General features: G+C 48.5%; 1 protein-coding gene across 1 annotated transcript in view; it reads left to right on the top strand.

The window, feature by feature from the left end:
• Window positions 1-23,739, top strand: part of LOC125436521 (small conductance calcium-activated potassium channel protein 3-like) — an 83,392-nt gene that overhangs the window by 25,928 nt on the left and 33,725 nt on the right. The window contains exon 2 of the mRNA XM_048503597.1: window positions 13,974-14,069. Within this exon, the coding sequence (XP_048359554.1) occupies window positions 13,974-14,069 (96 nt within the window). The remainder of the gene's footprint in view (window positions 1-13,973; window positions 14,070-23,739) is intronic.

Raw genomic sequence — 23,739 nt, 5'->3', positions numbered from 1 at the left:
TGTCAGCAGGAAGATTTGTGTCCAGGCGGCACCTAAATCCCTTGGTTGTAATCCCTCGCTATTGTTATGCCTGTTTAGTTTGGAGAGGAGACGTCTGAGGGGGCGATATGATTGAAGTCTATAAAATTATGCATGGGGTAGAAAATGTGGACAGAGAGAAATTTTTCTCTCTTTCTCACAATACTAGAACCAGGGGGCATCCATTGAAAATGCTGGGGGGAAGAATTAGGACGAATAAAAGGAAACACTTCTTCCACTAGCGTGTGATTGGGGTTTGGAATATGCTGCCACAGGAGGTGGTGACGGCCACTAACCTGGATAGCTTTCAAAGGGGCTTGGACAGATTTATAAAGGAAAAGTCGATCTATGGCTACCAATCTTGATCCTCCTTGATCTCAGATTGCAAATGCCTTAGCAGACCAGGTGCTCGGGAGCAGCAGCAGCAGCAGGCCATTGCTTTCACCTCCTGCACGTGAGCTCCCAAAGGCATCTGGTGGGCCACTGCGAGTAGCAGAGTGCTGGACTAGATGGACTCTGGTCTGATCCAGCAGGCTAGTTCTTATGTTCTTATGTTTCTCCCCCACCCTTTCCTCTGCACGAATGGGTGTACCCTGAATTGCAGCCTGTGGATTTTAAATCTGTGGGGAAATCCTTGTGTGTGTGCATGCGTGTGTGTGTGGGCACACTTGTGCATGCTTGGGTAGACCTTTCCTTGCTCGCCCCTGCGGTTGCCAAGGGGTTAACTTCCGACAGCTTCCAGCCGTCCAGAGAGCTAATTGGGTTTTTGCCCAGGCCTGCAACGAGAAATCTATCTTCTGCTCTGTTGCTGGAGAGAAGGGGAGGAGAGCGTGTTTTTTCTGGGTGGCGCAAAGCATAATGCGATTTTAATGCTCTTTATTGTGGGAGAGGGAGTTCGCTCCAGCGGAGGACTAATTTCTCTATTCTTCGATTGGGAAATCAGCGGCTGCTAATGAGCATCCACGGCGGCACCTTGCAGAGTGGTCCGCCCCGTTTCCTCCGCCCCCCAGAGCAGCTATGGATTCGAATGCCCGAGCTGCCCTTTTTGAAGGGGAGGATCGTGTTGATGCTTGGCGCAGCTCCTGTGCCTTTAATAGTGGCGTGGCAGGTGAAAATGCAACCGGTGAAGCTTCACCCTGTTGCGCCACCTGCTGTCCCTCTGTCCCAAAATCTAGCTGTTAGATTATGCGTTCGTGTAGTTCAGTGGTGGCGAACCTGTGGCACGGGTGCCAGAGGTGGCACTCAGAGCCCTCTCTGTGGGCACACACAGAGTTTGTCATGGGAGAGGAAATTGCCCCCCCCCCCCATAGGCTGGCCTGGGCCACTGGACTCGATTATTAGCATTAAACCTAAGACCTAGTTTTGGGGAAGCAGTGTAGGTAACACTGTTAAGCACTGTTACACCACACTGATTTTCATGCGAAGAGCTGAAGCGCGATCCTTTGCCTAGGAGTAAGCTCGGCTGCTGGCAATGGGGCTTGCTTCTGAGTAAACCCTCCCAGGGTTGTGATTCACCCATTCAAAGAGTTGCACGGTTGCTTCAAAGCAAAGCCACCGACTACCACCAAGCTTACTCCTGAGTAACGCACACCTCAGAGCCAACCATTTTCTCTAAACTACAACCTCAGTATTCAGGTTAAATTGCCGGGTTGGCACTTTGCGATAAATAAGTGGGTTTTGGGTTGCAATTTGGGCACTCGGTCTCGAAAAGGTTCGCCACCACTGGTGTAGTTCTTTGTATCTTGCTTTCCATGACCTAAAGTGGATTACGGTGCTCCTAATTTTGTTGTGAGGAAAAGACTCCTGTAAGGTAGGTCAGGCGGTGAAAGGGACGGGCCAGTGAGCTTCCAGGGTGGAATCCAGAATCTCTGGATTCTAGTCTGATGCTATAACCATTAGGCAGTGCTGCCTCTAGAATTAGTTTTTTGCAGTTTTGGCACTCGGAGCCGACTCCTTCTGAGCATGAGCAGAGCGCCTGTCAGCTCCTGACTGAACTGACTTTAGATAAAACTTTTGGTGATCGTTGCAAATTCCTCCTGAGTTTCAGGACAGCTTTGAAAAATTATTTTATTTATTAAAACATTTATTCCCCGTTTTTTCTTGTGGTGCAAGATGGCTTCTGAAATAGTGAAAACATTTCCAGTTAAATTTCAGAATAGAACAGCAAATCCCAAATCTCTGCCCTTCACCTTCCCACTCTTACAAGACACCTGCCATTCACCTGCAGCACCCGAATCCCTGGTTGGTAATCCAGCACTATTGTATGCATGGTTCTGAGAGCCGGCGTGGTGTAGTGGTTTAGAGCAAGTGGATTCTAATCAGAGAACCGGGTTTGATTCCCCACTCCTCCACCTGAGTGGCAGAGGCTTACCTGGTGAACCTGGTAGTTACATTTGCCTTCAGAAAAGGAAATTTCTCAAAGATGAGTGGGATAGTGCGCAGGAAGCTGAAAGGGAAAATCAAGAGAGTCAAAAATGTCCAAGATGCTTGGAGGTTATTTAAAAACACAGTCTTAAAAGCTCAGCTGGAATGTGTTCCACAGGTTAAAAAAGGCAGCACCAAAAGAAAGCCACCATGGTTAACAAGGGACGTTGAGGAAATTATTAGGAAAAAAAAGATGTCTTTTAGAAAATGGAAGTCCAAGTTAACTGATAAAGAATACCAGAGAGAACACAAATGGTGGCAAAAGAGAAGCAAGTTAGCTGTAAGGGAGGCAAAAAAGGATTATAAGGAACGCATGGCTGTGAACATCAAAACCAGCAACAAACAGTTCTTCAAGTACATCAAAAGCAGGAAGCCAGCAAGGGAAGCGGTAGGCCCGTTAGATGACAAAGGAACAAAGGGTGTGCTAAAAGATGACAGGGAGATTGCAGAAAAGCTGAATGAATTCTTTGCATCTGTCTTCACCCAAGAGGAGGTGAGGAAAATTCCTGCGCGCACCCTGAACCAGAAAGCGCTTCTTAGGAAGCTGAGAATCCGAGGAACTAACTTGAAGATAATAGTGGTAGACAAGGGAAGAAGTTCTGGCAGCCATTGATAAACTAAATGCTACCAAATCCCTGGCCCAAAGATTTGCATTCACCCAAAAGAGTTCTTAAAGAGCTCAAGCATGAAATTGCTGATGTTCTCACTTTTTTAATATACAACTTATCCTTGAAATCCAGGCTCCATCCCTGAGAGACTGGAAGATGGCCAATATCACACCAATCTTTAAGAAAAGGATCTAGGGGGGACCCGGGAAATTACAGGCCAGTCAGTTTGACATCTGTTCCTGAGTAAAGTGTAGTAGAATCTGTCATTAAAAGATAAAATTATTAAACATGTAGAAAGAAAGCAAGACCTGCTGAGAAAAGAGTCAGCATGTGAAACTTTGCAGAGAGCAAATCCTGTCTTACAATACTTACCTAGAGGTTTCTTTGAGGGATGTAAATAGGCATGTGGATTAAAAAAGGGGAACCAGTGGACATTGTCTCACTTGGATTTCCAAAAGGCTTTTTGACAAAGTTCCTCACCAGAGACTATTGAGAAAACTTTCAGCAATGAAAGGAATAAGAGGGAAGTCCTCCTATGGATTAAAAACTGGTTGAGAAACAGGAAGCAAAGGAAGAGTGGAGTGTAAATGGGAAATTCTCACAATGGAGAGAGATGTGGGGAGTGGGTGTCCCCAAGGATCCGTATGTGGGACCAGTGCTCTTGCTAACCTATTCATAAAAGCTGACCTGGATGTAGAGGGGTGTGGATAAGCGTGGTGGCCAAGTTTGCAGATGATACCAAATTATGTGTAAATTGGGTGGTGAGAAACCACAAAAGGATTGCGAGGAGCTCCAAAGCCCGGACCTTGTGATAAATTAGGTGAGTGGAGCTAAGAAAGTGGCAAATGCAGTTCAATGTAGCAAAATGTAAAGTGATGCACATAGGGGCAAAAAAAATCCCAGAAAACTTCACATACACGCTACAGGGGTCCAGTGCTATCAGTCACAGACCAGGAAAGGGATTTGGGCGTCTTAGTTGAAGTAGTTCCATGGGAATGTCAACTCAATGTATGGCAGCTGTGAAAAAGGCAAACTCTATGCTGGGGATAATTAGGAAAGGAATTGATAATAAAACTGCAAAGATTGTGTTATGCCCTTATATAAAGCAACTTGTAGATGCTGTGCACTTGGAGTACTGTGTTCAGTTCTGGTCACCACATGCCTCAAAAAGGATATTGAAGAGATGTGAAAAGAGAAGTGCAGAGAGAGAAAGGGCAACGAGGATGATTGAGGGACTGGAGCACCTTCCTTATGCAGGGAAAAGGCTGCAGCGTTTGGGACTCTTTTAGTTTAGGAGAAGAGGCGTCTGAGGGACATGATTGAAGTCTATAAAATTATGCATGGGGTAAAAAATGTTGACAGAGAGAAATTCTTCTCTCTTTCTCACAATACTAGAACCAGGGGGCATCCATTGAAAATGCTGGGGAAGAATTGGAGGAGGGCGAATAAAAAGGGAAACACTTCTTCATAGCGTGTGATTGGTGTTTTGGAGATATATGCTGCCACAGGAGGTGGTGATGGCCACTAACCTGGATAGCTTTAAAAGGGGCTTGGACAGGGATTTATGGGAGAGAGAAGTCGATCTATGGCTACCAATCTTGATCCTCCTTGAGTCTGAGGTTGCAAATGCCTTAGCAGACCAGGTGCTCGGGAGCAGCAGCAGCAGCAGGCCATTGCTTTCACCTCCTGCACGTGAGCTCCCAAAGGCACCTGGTGGGCCACTGCGAGTAGCAGAGAGCTGGACTAGATGGACTCTGGTCTGATCCAGCTGGCTTGTTCTTATGTTCTTATGTTCTTATGAACCAGATGTGTTTCCACACTCCTACACTCCTTCTGGGTGACCTTGGGCTAGTCACAGTTCTCTCAGAACTCTCTGAGCCCCACCTACCTCACAAGATGTCTGTTGTGGGGAGAGGAAGGGAAAGGAGACTGTAAGCCACTTTGAATCCTCTTACAGGAGAGAAAGGTGGGATATAAATCCAAACTCCTCCTCCTCCTCCTCCTCCTCTTCTTCTTCTCCTCCTCCTGCTCCTCCTCCTCCTCCTCCTCCTCCAAGCTGTGGCAAACCAGTGGATCTGGCAGTGTCTCCTGAAGATCACCAATATAAAAACAGGTGAGAGGATGTAGAGTCTCTGAGAATGAACAGAGGGCCTTTATCCACTGATGCAGAGTGCTTCAGGGAAAGGAAGGGAAATCTGTAAGTCTTCTTAATAGGAGAGAAAGGTGGGGTATAAATCCAAACTTCTCCTCCTTCTTTTAACAGGAGGCGGGCCCTGTGCATCTGAGTAAGGACAGAGTATTTTCCTCCATAAACTCTCAGCCTAATCTACATCACAGTATTGTGATGAAATGGAAGTGAACAGAATGATATAAGCCGTTTTTGGTCCCTATTGAGTAGAAAGGTGAGGTACCAGTTAAATAAATAAATAGATGCATATTATACTACCCTGTTTCCCCGAATATAAGACATCCCCGGAAAATAAGACATAGTAGAGGTTTTGCTGAAGTGCGAAATATAAGGCATCCCCCGAAAGTAAGACGTAGCAAAGTTTTTGTTTGGAAGCATGCCCGACGGACAGAACCCAGAAAAATAAGACATCCCCTGAAAATAAGACATAGCGCATCTTTGGGAGCAAAAATTAATATTAGACACTGTCTTATATTCGGGGAAACACAGTAGCAGTAGAAATCAGATGGAGGAGAACCGCAGCACACGCTGATTCTCAGTTATATAGTTTTAAAAACCCTGTATTTCCCACCCACCTCTCTTGGAAAAGCGTATTTGAAAAGAAAAAAAAATAGCTCAGGAGAACAATCAGTCAACATATTGGCACAAAAAAGACATTTGTTCCAAAAATAATAGCCTGAAGCTAATGAATATGAGAAAGAGAGAGCGAGTACCACGGGCAGCCAACGAAACCATTATGGTTAAAAACGAAAAATCAGTCAGAGATGAAACACTCAGCGAATGAATATGAATGAACCGCCTCACGGCCTTGGGAAGTTTGGGTTTCTTCTCTATAAATGACAACAAGGAAACAGTCGATGTCCTTTCGGGGCGCTCGGAAACCGACCCATTAAAATCAAGCCCCTGTTAAAACCTTGGCTGTTCGGAACCTTTTGCGGTTCTCTGCTCTCGCTTGCGTTTGTGGATTGCAGCGTGTTTGCCCACGTGAGCCGTGAGCATCGCAGGTTTGGGGTGTTCTGGGCAATAAATATGTACCAGTGGACAAGCTGAGCAGGAGGGAAGCAACAGGCAAATACTGAGAATCGTCTTCCCCGAAGCGGTCGCAAAGCCTTTAAGTTCCCCCACAGATCGCGTCGGCTGCAAAACGCAGGATCTGTCTGACTGTCTTCTTTGGCCCAAATCCCCAAATGCGAAACCGTTTTACCCTTTCGCCCAAGCGGGCAGAGATGCGTTCTGCATGCCGCAGGCATTGGCCATGAAGGCAAATAGCTTTTGACCCTCTGTGCCCATGAAGAGGACATCTGCAGCTATTCGCTGTATAAAAACCTGTAGGAAAACAGTCTGTTCCTCTCTTGGCAGGGCTGGACTGCATTGTCTACTTGCTGTTGCATTGGATGTAATCAGTTTATGGTGTTTGGCAATTCTACCACGCAGCATATTTCTGTTTCTTTTTTAAATTATGTAAAATAAAGAATGCCTTCAGATGAATTCTTCACCCCCTGCCCCCCAAGAGTTGTTTCCCTAGCCTCTCATAGGCTCATTCCGCACATGCAGAATAATGCACTTTCAAACTGCTTTCAGTGCTCTTTGAAGCTGTGCAGAATGGCAAAATCTACTTGCAAACAGTTGTGAAAGTGGTTTGAAAATGCAGTATTTTGCGTGTGCGGAAGGGGCCTTAGTGTAAACCAGTGGTGGCGAACCTATGGCACGGGTGCCAGAGGTGGCACTCAGAGCCTTCTCTGTGGGCATGTGCAAACAGAGTGCCCCCCCCCCCCCAATCTAGGCTGGCCTGGGCCGCTGGGCTCGATGATTAGCATTAAACCTACTTTTGGGGAAGCAGTATAGGTAACCCTGTTAAGCGCTGTTAAGCCCCACTGATTTTCATGCAAAGAACTAAAGTGCGATCCTTTACCTGGAAGTAAGCTCGGTTGCTGGCAACGGGGCTTGCTTCTGAGTAAACCCTCCTAGGGTCGTGATTTACCCATTGGAAGCGTTGCACTGTTGCTTCAAAGCAAAGCCACCGATTACCACCAAGCATACTCCCGAGTAACGCGCGCCTTGGAGCAAACCGTTTTTTTCTAAACTAAAACTTCAGTATTCAGGTTAAATTGCCGTGTTGGCACTTTGCAATAAATAACTGGGTTTTGGGGTTGCAATTTGGGCACTCGGTCTCGAAAAGGTTCGCCATCACTGGTGTAAAGTCTCTACTTGAGTAGAAGAAGAGTTTGGATTTATATCCTCCTTTCTCTCCTGTTAAGAGACTCAAAGGCGCTTACAATCTCCTTTCCCTCCTCCCCCCCCCCTCCCCGACAACAAAAACCCTGTGAGGTGAGTGGGGCTGAGAGAGCTCCGAAGAACTGTGACTAGCTCAAGGTTGCCCAGCCGGCATGCGTTGGAGCGCACAGGCAAATCTGGTTCACCAGATTAGCCTCCACAGCTCAAGTGGCAGAGCGGGGAATCAAACCCGTTTCTCCAGATTAGAGTGCACCTGCTCTTAACCACTACAACATGCTGTGTGATTTTCTCCACCCACCCCCCCATCCACACACATTGCCAAAGAAATTTTCTGCCTTATCTCAATTTTTTTAGCTGTGTGTTGGACTACTACAGTATTCTGTTCGTGGGCCTGCCCTTGAAGACAGCTCGGAAGCAGTTTCTAGTTAAAAAAAAACCAGTCTCAGAGGCAAACAGGAAGAACTGTGGGTTGTGTCCTGCCATATTTTAAAGTGGAAATCTAGCCTGATTTCTCAGTACCAATTCACCATTTTCACGTGGCTTCTGAGATCCCTGGCGTAGCCTGTTTGAAGAAGAAGAAGAAGAGTTTGGATTTATATCCCCCCTTTCTCTCCTGCAGGAGACTCAAAGGGGTTTACAATCTCCTTGCCCTTCCCCCCTCACAACAAACACCCTGTGAGGTAGGTGGGGCTGAGAGAGCTCCGAGAAGTTGTGACTAGCCCAAGGTCACCCAGCTGGCATGTGGGGGAGTGTACAGGTTAATCTGAATTCCCCAGATAAGCCTCCACAGCTCAGGCGACAGAGCTGGGAATCAAACCCGGTTCCTCCAGATTAGATACACGAGCTCTTAACCTCCTATGCCACTGCTGCTCCATAGTTTGGTGGACTTTTTAGGGGTAGTGGAGAAATTGATAGGATCCAACTCTTTTATCGTGTCTGTAGCGAAACAGTGAAATGTTTCATGCCTGTAGTGACTAGCAATACATTTCCGGGCTTGATGTTAGAATCATAGAATCACAGGTCGATCTATTAAGCACTGGATGACCTGTGTCCTGGATGTCTTGGGGCCCAGTTATGTGTTGGTGGCATTTAAATATGTGACATCGTTAATATGTCCCGTCAAGCAGACGTATGTTGGGCGTTCCCTGCCGAAAATTTGTGTCCCAGTTGCATGTTGGCTTAACTTGAATTGGAACAGTGGCTGTTCTGTTGACCTGGAAAGGAGTTGTTTACTCCTTTGGGGAAACTTGTATGTATTAATAGGCTAGATCGAGGAAAGTAGCTGTGCCACTCTACTTGGCATTGGTTAGACCTCACCTTGAGTCCTGTGTTCAGTTCTGGGCACCGCAATTTAAGAAGGATATTGACAGGCAGGAACGGGTCCAGAGGAGGGCAACCAGAATGGTCAAAGGTCTGGAACCCATGCCCTACAACCATGGTGGCCATGCTGGCAGGGGCTGATGGGAATTGTAGTCCATGAACATCTGGAGTGCCATAGGTTCGCCACCACTGCCCTACAAGGAAAGACTTAGGGAGCTGGGTATGTTTAGTCTGGAGAAGAGGGGGGATATGATAGCTATGCTTAAATATTTGAAGGGATGCCGTGTTGAAGCAGGAGCAAGCTTGTTTTCTGCTGCCTCGGAGACTAGGACCAGGAGTCATGGGTTCAAGGTGCAGGAAAATAGGTTCCACCTAAACATCAGGAAGAACTTCCTGACTGTCAGGGCTGTTGGACAGTGGAATTCACTGCCTCGGAGAGTGGTGGAGTCTCCTTCTTTCAAGGTTTTTAAGCGGAGGCTGAATGGCCACCTGTCAGGAGTGCATTGATTGTGTGTTCCCGCATTACAGCGGGTTGGACTGGATGACCCTTTGGGGTCTCTTCCAACTCTTATGATTCTATGAAATGGCAGGGGATTGGACTTGATGGCCCTTATGGTCTCTTCCAACACTATGATTCTATTAGTCTGCTTCATAGGTGTCAAACTCGCGGCCCTCCAGATGTTATGGACTACAGTTCCCATCATCCCCCTGCCAGCATGATGGGAACTGTACTCCATAACATCTGGAGGGCTGCGAGTTTGACACCTGTGGTCTACTTGTACACTTATGGTCTATGCCAGTGATGGCAAACCTTTTCGAGACCGAGTGCCCAAATTGCAACCCACAACCCACTTATTTATCGCAAAGTGTCAACACGGCAATTTAACCTGAATACTGAAGTTTAAAAAAAACAGTTTGCTCCAAGGCGCGCATTACTCGGGAGTAAGCTTGGTGAAGCAACTGTGCAATGCTTTGAATGGGTGAATCACAACCCTAGGAGGGGTTACTCAGAAGCAAGGCCAGCCTAGATGTGTGTGGGTGTGGGTATGATTTTCCGTTCCCCCTACATGACGAACTCTGTGCGCATGTGCCCACAGAGAGGGCTCTGAGTTCCACCTCTGGCACATGTGCCATAGGTTCGCCACCACTGGTCTATGCATAACGTTCACCAGTGGGGCAGTTCACTGTGGCTATTCCTGGCTAGAAAAACAGCCCAAGATGGGAGGTTTAAGGTTCCTCTCCATATGATGTGGGAGCAGTGGCGTAGGAGGTGAAGAGCTCGTGTATCTAATCTGGAGGAACCGGGTTTGATTCCCAGCTCTGCCGCCTGAGCTGTGGAGGCTTATCTGGGGAATTCAGATTAGCCTGTGCACTCCCACACACGCCAGCTGGGTGACCTTGGGCTAGTCACAGCTTCTCGGAGCTCTCTCAGCCCCACCCACCTCACAAGGTGTTTGTTGTGAGGGGGGGAAGGGCAAGGAGATTGTCAGCCCCTTTGAGTCTCCTGCAGGAGAGAAAAAGGGGATATAAATCCAAACTCCACTCCTCTTCATATCCCTGATAATCTAGGTTTTAACAGGCAATTTCCAGTCTGCCCCGTCCTGCTTGCAGAACCTGGAATAGACCTTTTGGCCCCCACAAAGATGCGGTTGGCGAACCAATATAAGTGGCACTCTTGGCTGCGGGGTTTACCTTTTAAAAACCATCTGTGTTTAAAAACCTTGGCGTTCAATGGACCCAGACTGTTCAGGTCTTGGTCGCGGCCAGCAGTGTCAAAATTAGACCTGAAAACAAACTGGAAGGCCGACAAGAGAAGGCCAGATTGGCACACTGTGTTTTGCATGACCTAATCAAGTCGAAACTTTGAGAGCCACGGTTTGAACCAGCCGTACTTTTATTCGTCCAAAGGAACTGCATGCCAAGGACACGATGGTTTCCCAGTCTGAGGGCGTGCCCTTCACTGCATGAAATATCCCCATAGTTTAAGGCCAACCAGGGCTTTCCTGCTTCCACTGACAACCTACGGAGAGGTCAGATGGATTTAGTAGTAGTAGTAGTAGTAGTAGTAGTAGTAGTAGTAGTAGTAGTAGTAGTAGTAGTAGTAGTAGTAGTAGGAGGAGGAGGAGGAGGAGGAGGAGGAGGAGGAAGAGTAGGAGGAGTTTGGATTTGTATCCCCCCTTTCTCTCCTGCAGGAGACTCAAAGGGGCTGACAATCTCCTTGCCCTTCCCCCCTCACAACAAACACCCTGTGAGGTAGGTGGGGCTGAGAGAGCTCCGAGAAGCTGTGACTAGCCCAAGGTCACCCAGCTGTCGTGTGTGGGAGTGCACAGGCTAATCTGAATTCCCCAGATAAGCCTCCACAGCTCAGGCGGCAGAGCTGGGAATGAAACCCGGTTCCTCCAGATTAGATACACGCGCTCTTAACCTCCTACGCCACTGCATAGTTGCGTAGTTGGGGTTGCAGTGTGCAGTTTACCTGGCTTTCTCTCTTCGTTACACCTAGACTGGACTACTGCAATGTGCTGTACTTGGGGTTACCCTTGAAGAGTGTTTGAAGGTTGCCGCTAGTCAGAATGCGGTAGCAAGACCGTTGGATCAGGGATTGCTATTGGGAGCACGGGAATCCTGATATTACACCGATTACACTGGCTGAAGAGCCATTCCTGAGCCCATTTGACTCTAATCTGGAGTACTGGGCTTGATTCCCCGCTCTGCCACTTGAGTTATGGAGGCTTATCTGGGGAACCAGGTTAGCTTGGGCACTCCCAACACATGCCAGCTGGGCGACCTTGGGCTAGTCACAGTTCTTTGGAGCTCTCTCAGCCCCACCCGCCTCACAGGGTGTTTGTTGTGGGGGGCAAGGGAAAGGAGATTGTCAGCCCCTTTGAGTCTTCTTGCAGGAGAGAAAGGGGGGATGTAAATCCTCCTTCTCCTCCTTCCTCCATGGAATCCTGCATTGTTTTTACCCCCTCAGGTTCCCAAAATGTTGTGTTTGCAACCTCGAGACATTTTTAATGAATGTCCTTTTAAAACGATTCTTTGGTTGGAACGTTTTCAAAACGGCTTCGTTTGCCTGTGCAATCTCCGGAAGTCGTTTCCCCCGCGTCTGTCTCGTCCCTGGACTACCTCCTCAGTGCTATTTTCTTCGCTCGCTCTCCAGTCCGCCGTGCCTGTCTTTTGAGCATTTCTGTGAGTTTTTTAAAACTTGCAGGGCATAATCTTCGACGCATCGAGAATACAAGGGCAGCGCAAGGCATTTGAAGCACTGAAGCATCGATTCTTCAGGAAACTCAAAAAAAAAAAAGGAGCAGAAAAATCACATAATAGCGGCCATGGATTGTTTCGAGGGGGTCTGGACATACATTGTGGGAGAGGGAGTCAGGGATGGCTCCTACCTTGTTTCCCCGAATATAAGACATCCCCTAAAAATAAGACACAGTAGAGGTTTGGCTGAAGTGCGAAATATAAGGCATCCCCCGAAAGTAAGACGTAGCAAAGTTTTTCTTTGGAAGCATGCCCGACGAACAGAACACAGAAAAATAAGACATCCCCTGAAAATAAGACATAGCGCATCTTTGGGAGCAAAAATTAATATAAGAAGAAGAGGAGTTTGGATTTATATCCCCCTTTTCTCTCCTGCAGGAGACTCAAAGGGGCTGACAATCTCCTTGCCCTTCCCCCCTCACAACAAACACCCTGTGAGGTAGGTGGGGCTGAGAGAGCTCCGAGAAGCTGTGACTAGCCCAAGGTCACCCAGCAGGCGTGTGTGGGAGTGCACAGGCTAATCTGAATTCCCCAGATGAGCCTCCACAGCTCAGGCGGCAGAGCTGGGAATCAAACCCGGTTCCTCCAGATTAGATACACAAGCTCTTAACCTCCTATGCCACTGCTGCTCCTGTCTTATATTTGGGGAAACACGGTAGTTGATTGAGATGCATTCCTGTCAATGTAACTGCTTCTGGATACATGTACTTAGCCTGCTATATGTTACCACCACTGTAATGGAACATTCTTTCTTTGATCTTTCTTTTATGGTTTCACATGCTTGGTAGATAACTGGGCTTGTCCCTGACACGTCTTCTCCCATTGTTCTGTGGGGGTAGGAGACCAGGTGGCTTTCTCTCTATCTGTCGCTGACCTTGGGGTGCTTAGGCTCCGAAGTAACTCTTTCTCACATTCCTTGGGAAAACAGGAGGGGGGATTCTTTCTGAATAAAGGGGGTCGCAAAAGTTAGGTTTGCCAGAACTGGATTCTTGCAAGCTGGGTGCTTTGTTTCCAATAAACGCTGCCGATTAACAATCCAGAGTCTGTTTATTGATTCAAGGCTCGAGACCTAGCAGGATTGAAAACATTTTAGGCACGTTTTAGTTGCTTTGTCCGGAAATTGCCATCGATTCATAGAGTCTCACCTGTATGTGGGCTGTGTTGTTGTAAGCCACCTTGAGCTCCGTAAGGGAGAAAAGCGGCTCTTAAACGTTTAAAATAAATAAATGAATGCATTCTGTCGGCAGGCAGAAAGGCGAGAGCCGGTTCAGTTCCAGTCCATTCTTGGTAACATGCTAATTTGCTGAGCTCTTGGCAGTGGGGTTTTTTGGTTTTGTTTTATTTGCTCCTTCCTTGTCTCACAATACTAGAACCAGGGGGCATCCATTGAAAATGCTGCGGGGAAGAAGTAGGACTAATAAAAGGAAACACTTCTTCACGCAACGTGTGATTGGAGTTTGGAATACGCTGCCACAGGAGGTGGTGATGGCCACTAACCTGGATAGCTTTAAAAAGGGCTTGGACAGATTTATGGAGGAGAAGTCGATGTATGGCTACCAATCTTGATCCTCTTTGATCTGAGATTGCAAATGCCTTAACAGTCCAGGTGCTCGGGAGCAACAGCCGCAGAAGGCCATTGCTTTCACCTCCTGCATGTGAGCTCCCAAAGGCACCTGGTGGGCCACTGCGAGTAGCAGAGAGCTGGACTAGATGGACTCTGGTCTGATCCAGCTGGCTTGTTCTTATGATCTTATGTTCTTATGTTTTCTGCTTATGGCTTATGTCTATCATTTGTAAGTCCCGCAATGAGGTTTGCCAGTTGCTTTGAAATCTAGGAGTGGGGGGGGGGGGGGGCACCTGAACTCCAGAAATAAAACTGGCACGGTTAACCGGTCCTCTCCTTCTCTTCCACACAGGGTTCCATGTTCTCACTGGCACTGAAATGCCTTATCAGCCTGTCCACTATAATTTTGCTGGGCCTCATCATCGCCTACCACACCCGAGAAGTTCAGGTACGTCCTCAGGCTTCTGTACACCAGCTGTGGGGGCTGGGTCCTTTTTTGGATTCGGTTGGAAGGTTTGGAGGGTAGGCTGCCTCAGTGGCTACATCAGCAAACAACCCCAATGTTGGTCAATGGGGAAAGGTCAGCTTTTAACTGACATGGAATTGACCTTTGGACCTGCCATATACCAAGTCACATGACTGGTCTGTGAAGCTCTCAGTACTGTCTACTCCGATTGTCGGGAAACGGCCTTTCCCAATATCTCCTGTTTGCTTGAATTGCAGATGTCAGGACTTGAACCCAAGACCCTCCACTTCTGGTGTTCTGCCCACTTGTTATTAAGGCCAGCAACCAGAACCCCTATTTGCATTTTACAGTGAACACAAGTACACTCTGTGTACAGCATACACTTGATGTGTTCCTTTGAGCCAGAATGGTGTAGCAGTTAAGAGCGGGGGACTCTAAATCTGGAGGACTGGGTTTGATTCCCCCCTCCTAATCTGCTAATCTGGTGAATCAGGTTTGTTTCACTGTTCCTGCACATGAAGCCTATTGGGGTGACCTTGGTCTAGTCCCAGTTCACTCAGAACACTCTCAGCCCCACCTGCCTCACAAGGTGTCTGTTGTGGGGAGGGGAAGGGAATGAGTTGTAAGCCTCTTGGAGACTCCTTGTGGTAGAGAAAAGTGGGGTATAAATGCAACTCTTTCTCCTCCTCCTCCTTCCATTGGGTGATTTGCATGTCACATTCAACCCATGTACAGCTGAATGTGTGATAGAAACCACACATTTACTTGGTGGTGGTCCTCGGTTTCATTTGTAACATGAACATATATGTTGGGTCTTTCTTACAAACCGGTGTATGGACCCCTCTGTATGGAAAAGCTACTGTTGATCCAATAAGAACATAAGCATAAGCATAAGTATTTATTGTCATTGTGCATGCACAACGAAAATTTACAGCAGCATTCCTCGATGCACACAATTCCAGACTCATACCCAATCCTCACTTTCCCCTTCCTCCACCCATCCCTACACAGCCCCAAACACATCAACACGAAGCCACGGAGTTCAGCATCACCATAGCTCTGGAGTAGAAGCTGTCTCTAAGCCTCTTTGTCCTAGTTTTTATAGACGTGTATCGTCTGCCAGATGGTAACAGTTCAAAAAGAGAGTGTGCTGGATGAGACGGGTCTTTCAGAATATTTTGGGCTTTCTTTAGGCTTCGGGAATTATGGAGTTCTTCCAAGGAGGGGAGAGGGCAGCCGATAATCCTCTGTGCAGTAGTGATCACCCTTTGGAGATCCTTCCTATCCGCCACTGTGAAACTGGAGAACCATACACAGATGCAGTAGGTTAAGACACTCTCTATAGCACAGCGGAAAAAGGACACCAGGAGTTTTCCATTCAGTTGTTGTTTCCTTAACAGTCTCAGATAGTACAGTCTTTGCTGGGCCTTCTTAACCACCGCGGCAGTCTGTACGCCCCAGGTCAAGTCCTCTTTAATCATAACGCCCAGAAATTTAAAACTAGCCACCCGCTCTACATCACCAGTTGAAGTCATGCCTGTAGTTCGTGAGCCTCCACCCAGTTGAACAACACCTGCCACAGTTAACAAGTATAGGATCAGGTGCTAATGATGTTAGTCTAAGAAAGTATATATGGGGAGGAGGTCAGAAGGGGGAGGAGAGGAAGCGGGTGGATGCTTCAGTAGCAAGGAGGGCTGTTTTGCCCTGCCGGAGTTTTTTGGAAAGTAAGCCAGGTGGGGGGAAATTACGCCCCGGCAAGTCCTTATCAGTCTCCTTGGAGGCCTGGGACAGGATGTTTCCAGATATTTTCAGCCAGCGGAACTCCCATACGCCCTCCCTGCAGAAGCCGGCTCCTAGTTTTAAGTGCCAGATGAAATCCTGTGGATTTGCCCAGGCGTTTTGTGAATTCTGTAGAATGCCCTCTGTCTAATGTATTGCCGAAGGCTTTCACGGCCGGAATCACTGGGGTGCTGTGTGGTTTCCGGGCTGCATGGCCGTGTTCTAGCAGCATTCTCTCCTGACGTTTCGCCTGCATCTGTGGCTGGCATCTTCAGAGGATCTGATAGTTGGAATGGAAAGCAAGTGGAGTATGTATACTGTGAGGTCAAAAGGTGAGGCTCTCTGAATAGAGTAGCCTGGTATGTGAGTCACAAAGAAGTCTGTAGCCTGGGAGTAACAATTGACCTTGCTATCTTCATTGTTACTCCCAGGCTACAGACTTCTTTGTGACTCACATACCAGGCTACTCTATTCAGAGAGCCTCACCTTTTGACCTCACAGTACATATACTTGCTTTCCATTCCTACCATCAGATCCTCTGAAGATGCCAGCCACAGATGCAGGCGAAACGTCAGGAGAGAATGCTGCTAGAACACGGCCATACAGCCCGGAAACCACACAGCACCCCTGCCCTCTGTTTCTTTTGCTGCTAAATTGGTCAAAGTCTGTTCAGCTTGCCGCTCTTGCAAAGCCATTTAACCACACATGTTGCGTTTGCACACTTTCCCCTGCTGTTTATTTAGCTCCTTTTACCACCTTAATTGCTTATTTATTTTTAAAGCTGTTTCTGGAATATATTTTTTGGTATTTGGTTTGAACCACCTTCTTTTTGGGCACCTGAGTAATAAGTATTATTGAGGGTTTTTTTTTCAGGAGGGGAGTTAGAAGCCATGCATGGGTGCCAGAGAAGTATGTGTGGTTGGGTTGATCTTTTAAAACATTTTATTTATTTCAATAACATGAGAACTGACGTGTTGGATCAGAGCAAATCTAATTCCAGCACGGAGATCTAGTAAAGAAGAAGAAGAAGAAGAAGAAGAAGAAGAAGAGTTTGGATTTATATCCCCCCTTTCTCTCCTGCAGGAGACTCAAAGGGGCTTACAATCTCCTTGCCCTTCCCCCCTCACAACAAACATCCTGTGAGGTAGGTGGGGCTGAGAGAGCTCCGAGAAGCTGTGACTAGCCCCAGGTCCCCCAGCTGGCGTGTGTGGGAGTGCACAGGCTAATCTGAATTCCCCAGAGAAGCCTCCACAGCTCAGGCGGCAGAGCTGGGAATCAAACCCGGTTCCTCCAGATTAGATACACGAGCTCTTCACCTCCTACGCCACTGCTTCTTTCACCTGCTAGATTTTATTGCTCAGATGCAGCCCAGCCGTTTAGACACCGTTCTCTGATGCAGCGTTGCCAACTCTGGTTTGGAACATTCCTGGAGATTTGGGGTGGATTCTGGGCATAGTGCCACAGAATCCACCTTTCCACGCAGCCATTTTCTCCGGGCGAACCGATCTCTGCAGTCTGGGGAAGAGTTGCAATTTCAGCTCTCCGGTTCCCACATGGAGGTTGGCAACCCAAACAGGACTCCTGGTTGCCCCGACTTTTGCCAGCTCGGAGCCAGGTTGCAGTGCCTGGAAATGGCTGCCATGGCAACCAGATCCGGCCCTTCCCTCCCTGCAATGGAGGTGTGTGCCGTCGCCTGGCATCCCTGTTAGCAAAAGAAGTGGCGCTCAAAAGCAAAGCTTTCTCTCTCCCCCAGCCCCTGCCATGCCCAAGCCAGTGTGATAACCCTGTTTATGGGGCCCCGACTGGCAAAAAGTCACTGTCCAAAGGGGAGAGAGGCTTACGGCTGGGCAGGTGGCAGCTAGGCCGAAGCCTTGAGTTGCCTGGGCGTTGCTATGGTTACCAGAGCAGCCGGCGCTGTCTCCTTGTGATGGGGGAACTCCCCTTTTCTTTTCTCCCCATGCATATTCTTATCCTGTCTCCTCCGCCCCTGGGATTCAGAACCTGCATGTGTTCTCCGTTTGCGCAATGTGCGAATGTGTCATTTGCTTCTCCGTTCCCTGTTCCTTCATTCCAGCGCTGCCAGTATTGCCACCCCCCAAAACAGGCTGACTTTGAAGTGGGGGTGGGGGTGGGGGGCTCAGCCCCAGCATTTTTCAACCCCAGCCCGTACAAAATTGGGATCAGCCTCTCGAGTGCTGCCCAAAAGGAACGGAATAAAGCAGCGATGGCGAACCTTTTCAAGACCGAGTGCCCAAACTGCCACCCCAAACCCACTTATTGATCGCAAAGTGCCAACATGGCAATTTAACCTGAATGCTGAGGTTTTAGTTTAGAAAAAAACGATTCGCTCCGAGGCGTGCGTTTCTCGGGAGTAAGCTTGGTGGTAGTTGTTGGCTTTGCTTTGAAGCAACCGTGCAACTCTTCGAACGGGTAATCATGACCCTAGGAGTGTTTACTCAGAAGCAAGCCCCACTGCCAGCAACCAACCTTACTCCTAGGTAAAGGAGCAGCAGTGGCATAGGCGGTTAAGAGCTCGTGTATCTAATCTGGAGGAACCGGGTTTGATTCCCAGCTCTGCCGCCTGGGCAAATTGGGCAAATTGGTGTCAGCCCCATCTCTGATTTTCTCTCTCTCTCTCTCTCTCTCTTTGGCCTCTGTTTTGGGCTTCCTTCTCCTCGCCGGACAGCTCCGCGCTTCAACCTGAGCCGCCCTTTTGGTGGGGGTCACTCTGACCCCACGGCTCATGTTCCCCTCTCCTCCGCACAAGCAGTTTTCCTGAACTGCGGAGCACGCCAAGAAAGAAACAGAAAGGAACCGCTCCTCTGTGTGGGTTTGCAGTGCCTGTTGCAGACGCCGCCTCCAGAAGGAATCGGTTCTACTTTTAAGTGTGATTTATCTGTCTTCCATCTTTTTTTTTTTCAAACCCTGCCCTTCCTCGGAGAAGCTTAGAGGAACGGTCGACGCTTCTTCGTTCTTCCGCTTAATTTCAGGGGCTTTAGTCAGGCCGCTGTTAACAATCCCTAGCTTTGGAAAACAACCCCTCCCCCTTCATGAAAGCTGGGAGATGTTATCTTCTGCATGAGCTAAGATGTCCGCAAAGGGCCGTTTTAATTGTCTGCTCTCTGGCATGCACCGCAGCTGCAGCCTGGTGAGCTGTGATGCAGGCAAATTGGGAGAGGACAGCCGGAAGCCCATAATACAGGGGAACAGGGTGCCAGGGCCTCTGTCGCTGCTCACGCTGGGCAGGAGGGGGTTAAAGATCCCTTTGCCGGTGCCTTTTGAGGATGAGCCTGTAGGGGGAGCCAGTGTTACTCCAACCCTTTAAAATATGAGCCCTTTGTTGAATTTGGGTTCCCAAGGGAGGGTTCGAACCCAGAGGTGGGATCCAGCAGGTTCTCACAGGTTCCCGAGAGTAGGTTACTAATTATTTGTGGGTGCTGAGAGGGGGTTACTAATTGGTGATTTTGCCACATGATTTTTGCCTTAGTTACGCCCCTCCTCTCAGCAGTAGCGCACAGAACTTGAAGCAGTCTAGCAGGAGGTGCACCGGCGTGCGTGGCAGCCTGCGCCTGCGTGCATTTGTTTCCCGCCCAAGGACCGGCCACAGCCCTGCCCAGGAATGCCCCGCCCCCAGAATGCCCGGCCACGCCCCCGTCGTGCCCCGCCCAACCCCATTGGCACTACGTCACAGTTTGAATCGCACCACCACGGGAACCTGTTACTAAAAATTTTGGATCCCACTACTGTTCGAACCCATTACTTTGTTGCAATGGTTGTGGCCGTTGTGGACTCACCTGCTTGTTTGAGGTTTCAGTGTGTCATCCGCCCCCCCTTCCCCCAATTCCATGCTGGAGAGCCAGAGTGGTATAGTGGATAAGAGGGGTGGACTCTATCCTGGAGAGCCGGGTTCCGTTCCGCACGTCTCACAGGCACAGTTCTCTCAGGACTCTCTCTGCCCCACCTACCTCTCAAGGTGTCTGTTGCTGGGAGAGGAAGAGAAAGGAGCTCGTCAGATGCCTCGAGATGCCTGGAATTTGATGAGCGTGCCCTCTAGCCCAGTGATGGCGAACCTTTTCGAGACCGAGTGCCCAAATTGCAACCCAAAACCCACTTATTTATTGCAAAGTGCCAACACGGCAATGTAACCTGAATACTGAGGTTTTAGTTTAGAAAAAACAGTTGACTCCGAGGCACATATTACTCGGGAGTAAGCTTAGTGAAGCAACCGTGCAATGCTTCGAATGGATGAATCAAGATCCTAGGAGGGTTTACTCAGAAGCAAGCCCTATTGCCAGCAACCGAGCTTACTCCCAGGTAAAGGATCATGCCCAGGCCAGCCTAGGGGTGTGTATGTGTGTGTGTGTGTGTGTGTGTGTGGGTGATTTTCCGCCCCCCCCCACATGATGAACTCTGTGCACGCGTGCCCAAAGAAAGGGCTCTGGGTGCCACCTCTGGCACCCGTGCCATAGGTTCGCCGCCACTGCTCTAGTCTAGCCCATTGTCCGAGTCATTGATAAAGATGCGGGATTGAAGGCCGGAGAGCTGTTCAGTTTCTCGGCCTGCCCCTGGTGTTATAGCCGGGCAAAGCCTCATGGCGCTGGACACTGGATCAACAGCTGCCTGTCGCTTCAGGAGCTGAAAGGGAAGTGGATTGTCAGGGCTGGCTAGTCCGCAGTCTCCCCGAATGCCTCATCGAGCCGCACCCCCCTCCACCCCCACAGGGGGAATAATAAGACATTTATCTAGCTTGCTGTGTCGACAGCAGAAGGGCCATTTGGTATAAGCGAGGGGATTTGCTTTGCATTAGGAGCATGTCGATCCCGCAGGAGGCTGGGGATGTTCCCTCCCCCCTCCCCAAGTGATCTGCATTAAGACCGTGACTCCGGAGCGTTGTAGCTTCAAAGGGCTCGGGGATGCAGGAATGCCTTGGAAAGCTCCAAGGGAGAGATTTTTAAAGGGGGGGGGGGTTAATCGCCGAAGCAGAGTGCGGGACGCGGGGATGCCTGGCAATTCTGTGTCACGGCTGGGATTTCAACCGGTGCCTTCCCGGCTTCTAGAGGTATCTCCCTGAGCGTCCTCTTTGAAACTGAATCACGCTACAGATAAGAAAAAAAAAAGATCCTCTGAAGATGCCAGCCACAGATGCAGCCGAAACGCCAGGAGAAAACGCTACTGGAACACGGCCATACAACCCAGAAAACCCACAACACCCTCGTGATTCCGGCCGTGAAAGCCTTCGACAATACAAGAAGAATGTGAATTTATATCCCCTTTCTCTCCTGTAAGGAGTCTCAAAGGAGCTGACAATCTCCTTTCCCTTCCCCTCCCCCCCACAACAAACACCCTGTGAGGTGGGTGGGGCTGAGAGAGCTCCGAAGAACTGTGACTAGCCCAAGGTCACCCAGCTGGCATGTATTGGAGTGCCCAAACTAATCTGGCTCCCCAGATAATCTTAATGAATTTTGCAGGGCCTGCAAGACTGAGCTGTTCCACCGGACCTTTGGGGAGACCAGCTGCTGATGGCCCCCCCTTTCTATAACATCTGTGGATCCTGCCGTCCCCTACCCCCCTTTTCTTAGGGGATTTGTTAGTAGGACGCCATCTATATATCTGATATTAGGACGCTGCATTTTAATGGGGTTTGGTTTTTAACATGTATAGAGCCACTACTTGATGATGTATTTAATTAATTTGATATTATTGATTTTATTTGTGCTCTATCTACATGTTCTGTTCACCGCCCTGAGCCCTCCGGGGGAGGGCGGCTAATAATAATAATAATAATAATAATAATAATAATAATAATAATAATAATAATAATAATGGTGCACTGGAACCTTTGCAAAAAGTACGGCCTGCCCTGTAGCAAGACCTGGTACGAGCACAAGCCAGAGAAGACCACAGAAAATGAAGAAGCAAAAATACTGTGGGACTTTAGAATACAGACAGACAGACACCTGGCACACAACACCCCAGACATAACAGTGATAGAGAAAAAACATGTTTGGATCATAGATGTTGCTGTGCCAGTTGACAGCAGGGTAGAGGACAAAGAGCTGGAAAAGATCACAAAATACAAGGACCTACAAATTGAAGTTGAACGATTGTGGCAGAAAAGAACAACAGTAATCCCACTAGTAGTCGGTGCTCTAGGAGGAATCCCAAGAAATCTTGAAAAACATCTGGAAAGCCTAAACTTGGACAGAATATCAGTCCACATGCTGCAGAAAGCAGCACTTCTAGGAACTGCACACATTCTACGCAAATACCTCTAATATCCTAGGTCCTTGGGAAGGACTCGATATTCAGAGATGAATTCCAGACACTTGTGCTGTGTTGTTATGTGTATAATAAGCCTCCACAGCTCAAGTGGCAGAGCTGGGAATCAAACCCGGTCCCCCAAATTAGAGTACACCTGCTTTTAACCACTACACCACTGCTGCCACACCACTACACCTTCCATGCCGCTATTTTCAAAGGTGTGGCTACCCTGAGCTCCTCAGATCTGCATGTTAAATCCTTAAATATGATTTTTGGGGAAAACACTAGTAGTTTGGGTGAGTTTGCTGATCTGCATCCCTTGCGGCAGCTATTAAAAGCTTTGAGTATCTTTGAAGATTGGACATATTCAGGGCAGTGGAAGAAAACGTGAACAACTGTGATGCACAAAATACTGTTTTTTGTGGAGCCTCTTGGTTGAGGGGCAGTCTATCTTTTGATTTCGAACCCTGGTTGATAAATAGCTAGGGAGGGCTGTTTCCTTCTAGGCAAGCAGCCCAGAGGAAGTTGTCTGGTTTTCACGGGTAACAGGAACCTGGACTAGATGGATCGTTGGTCTGATCCAGCAGAGTTCAGCTAAGATGGAGCCGTTGTGTCTCCTACCATTGCCTTAAGTGCAAAACCGTTCCACAAAGGCTGTTCACAGGCGTAAACCTTCCCAGCGTGGTACAGTGGTTAAGAGCAGGTGGACTCGAATCTGGAGCATCGGGTTTTATTCCCCAGTCTTCCACACGAGAAGCAGATTCTTATCTGGTGAACTGGATTTGTTTCCCCGCTCCTCCGCATGAAGCCTGCTGGGTGACTTTGGGCCAATCACAATTCTCTCTGAACTATCTCAGGCAAACCAGAGGCAGGCAGTGGCAACACCCCCCACCCCAAAAATGCTTTTGCCTTGAAAACCTTAAGGCAGTGGTGGCGAACCTATGGCACGGGTGCCAGAGGTGGCACTCAGAGCCCTCTCTGTGGGCACACGGAAACAGAGTTTGGCCTTGTGGGGGGTTAATCGCGCCCCCCCTCCCCACATCTAGGCTGGCCTGGGCCGCTGGGCTCGATTATTAGCATTAAACCTAAGACCTAGTTTTGGGGAAGCAGTGTAGGTGACCCTGTTAAGCGCTGTTAAACCCCACTGATTTTCATGTGAAGAACTAAAGCGCGATCCTTTACCTGGGAGTAAGCTCGGTTGCTGGCAATGGGGCTTGCTTCTGAGTAAATCCTCCTGGGGTCGTGATTCACCCGCCGGAAGAATTGCATGGTTGCTTCAAAGCAAAGCCACCGACTACCACCAAGCTTACTCCCGAGTAATATGTGCCTTGGAGCCAACCATTTTTTCTAAACTAAAACCTCAGTATTCAGGTTAAATTGCCGTGTTGGCACTTTGCGATAAATAAGTGGGTTTTGGGTTGCAATTTGGGCCCTCGGTCTCGAAAAGGGTCGCCATCACTGCCTTAAGGGATCTCCATAGGTCAGCTGCAACTTGATGTCATTTTTCCACCGAGTCTAAATCTGCCCTACAGGTGCATTGCAATTTCATTTTCCCCTTGGGTAAACCTTTCCAGGAGGTACCTGGCAGTTTGGGGGTGGAATTGACATGAAA

Source organism: Sphaerodactylus townsendi, linkage group LG01 (genome assembly GCF_021028975.2).
Source record: "Sphaerodactylus townsendi isolate TG3544 linkage group LG01, MPM_Stown_v2.3, whole genome shotgun sequence".
NCBI lineage: Eukaryota > Metazoa > Chordata > Lepidosauria > Squamata > Sphaerodactylidae > Sphaerodactylus > Sphaerodactylus townsendi.
This window is presented reverse-complemented; position numbering and strand designations above follow the sequence as displayed.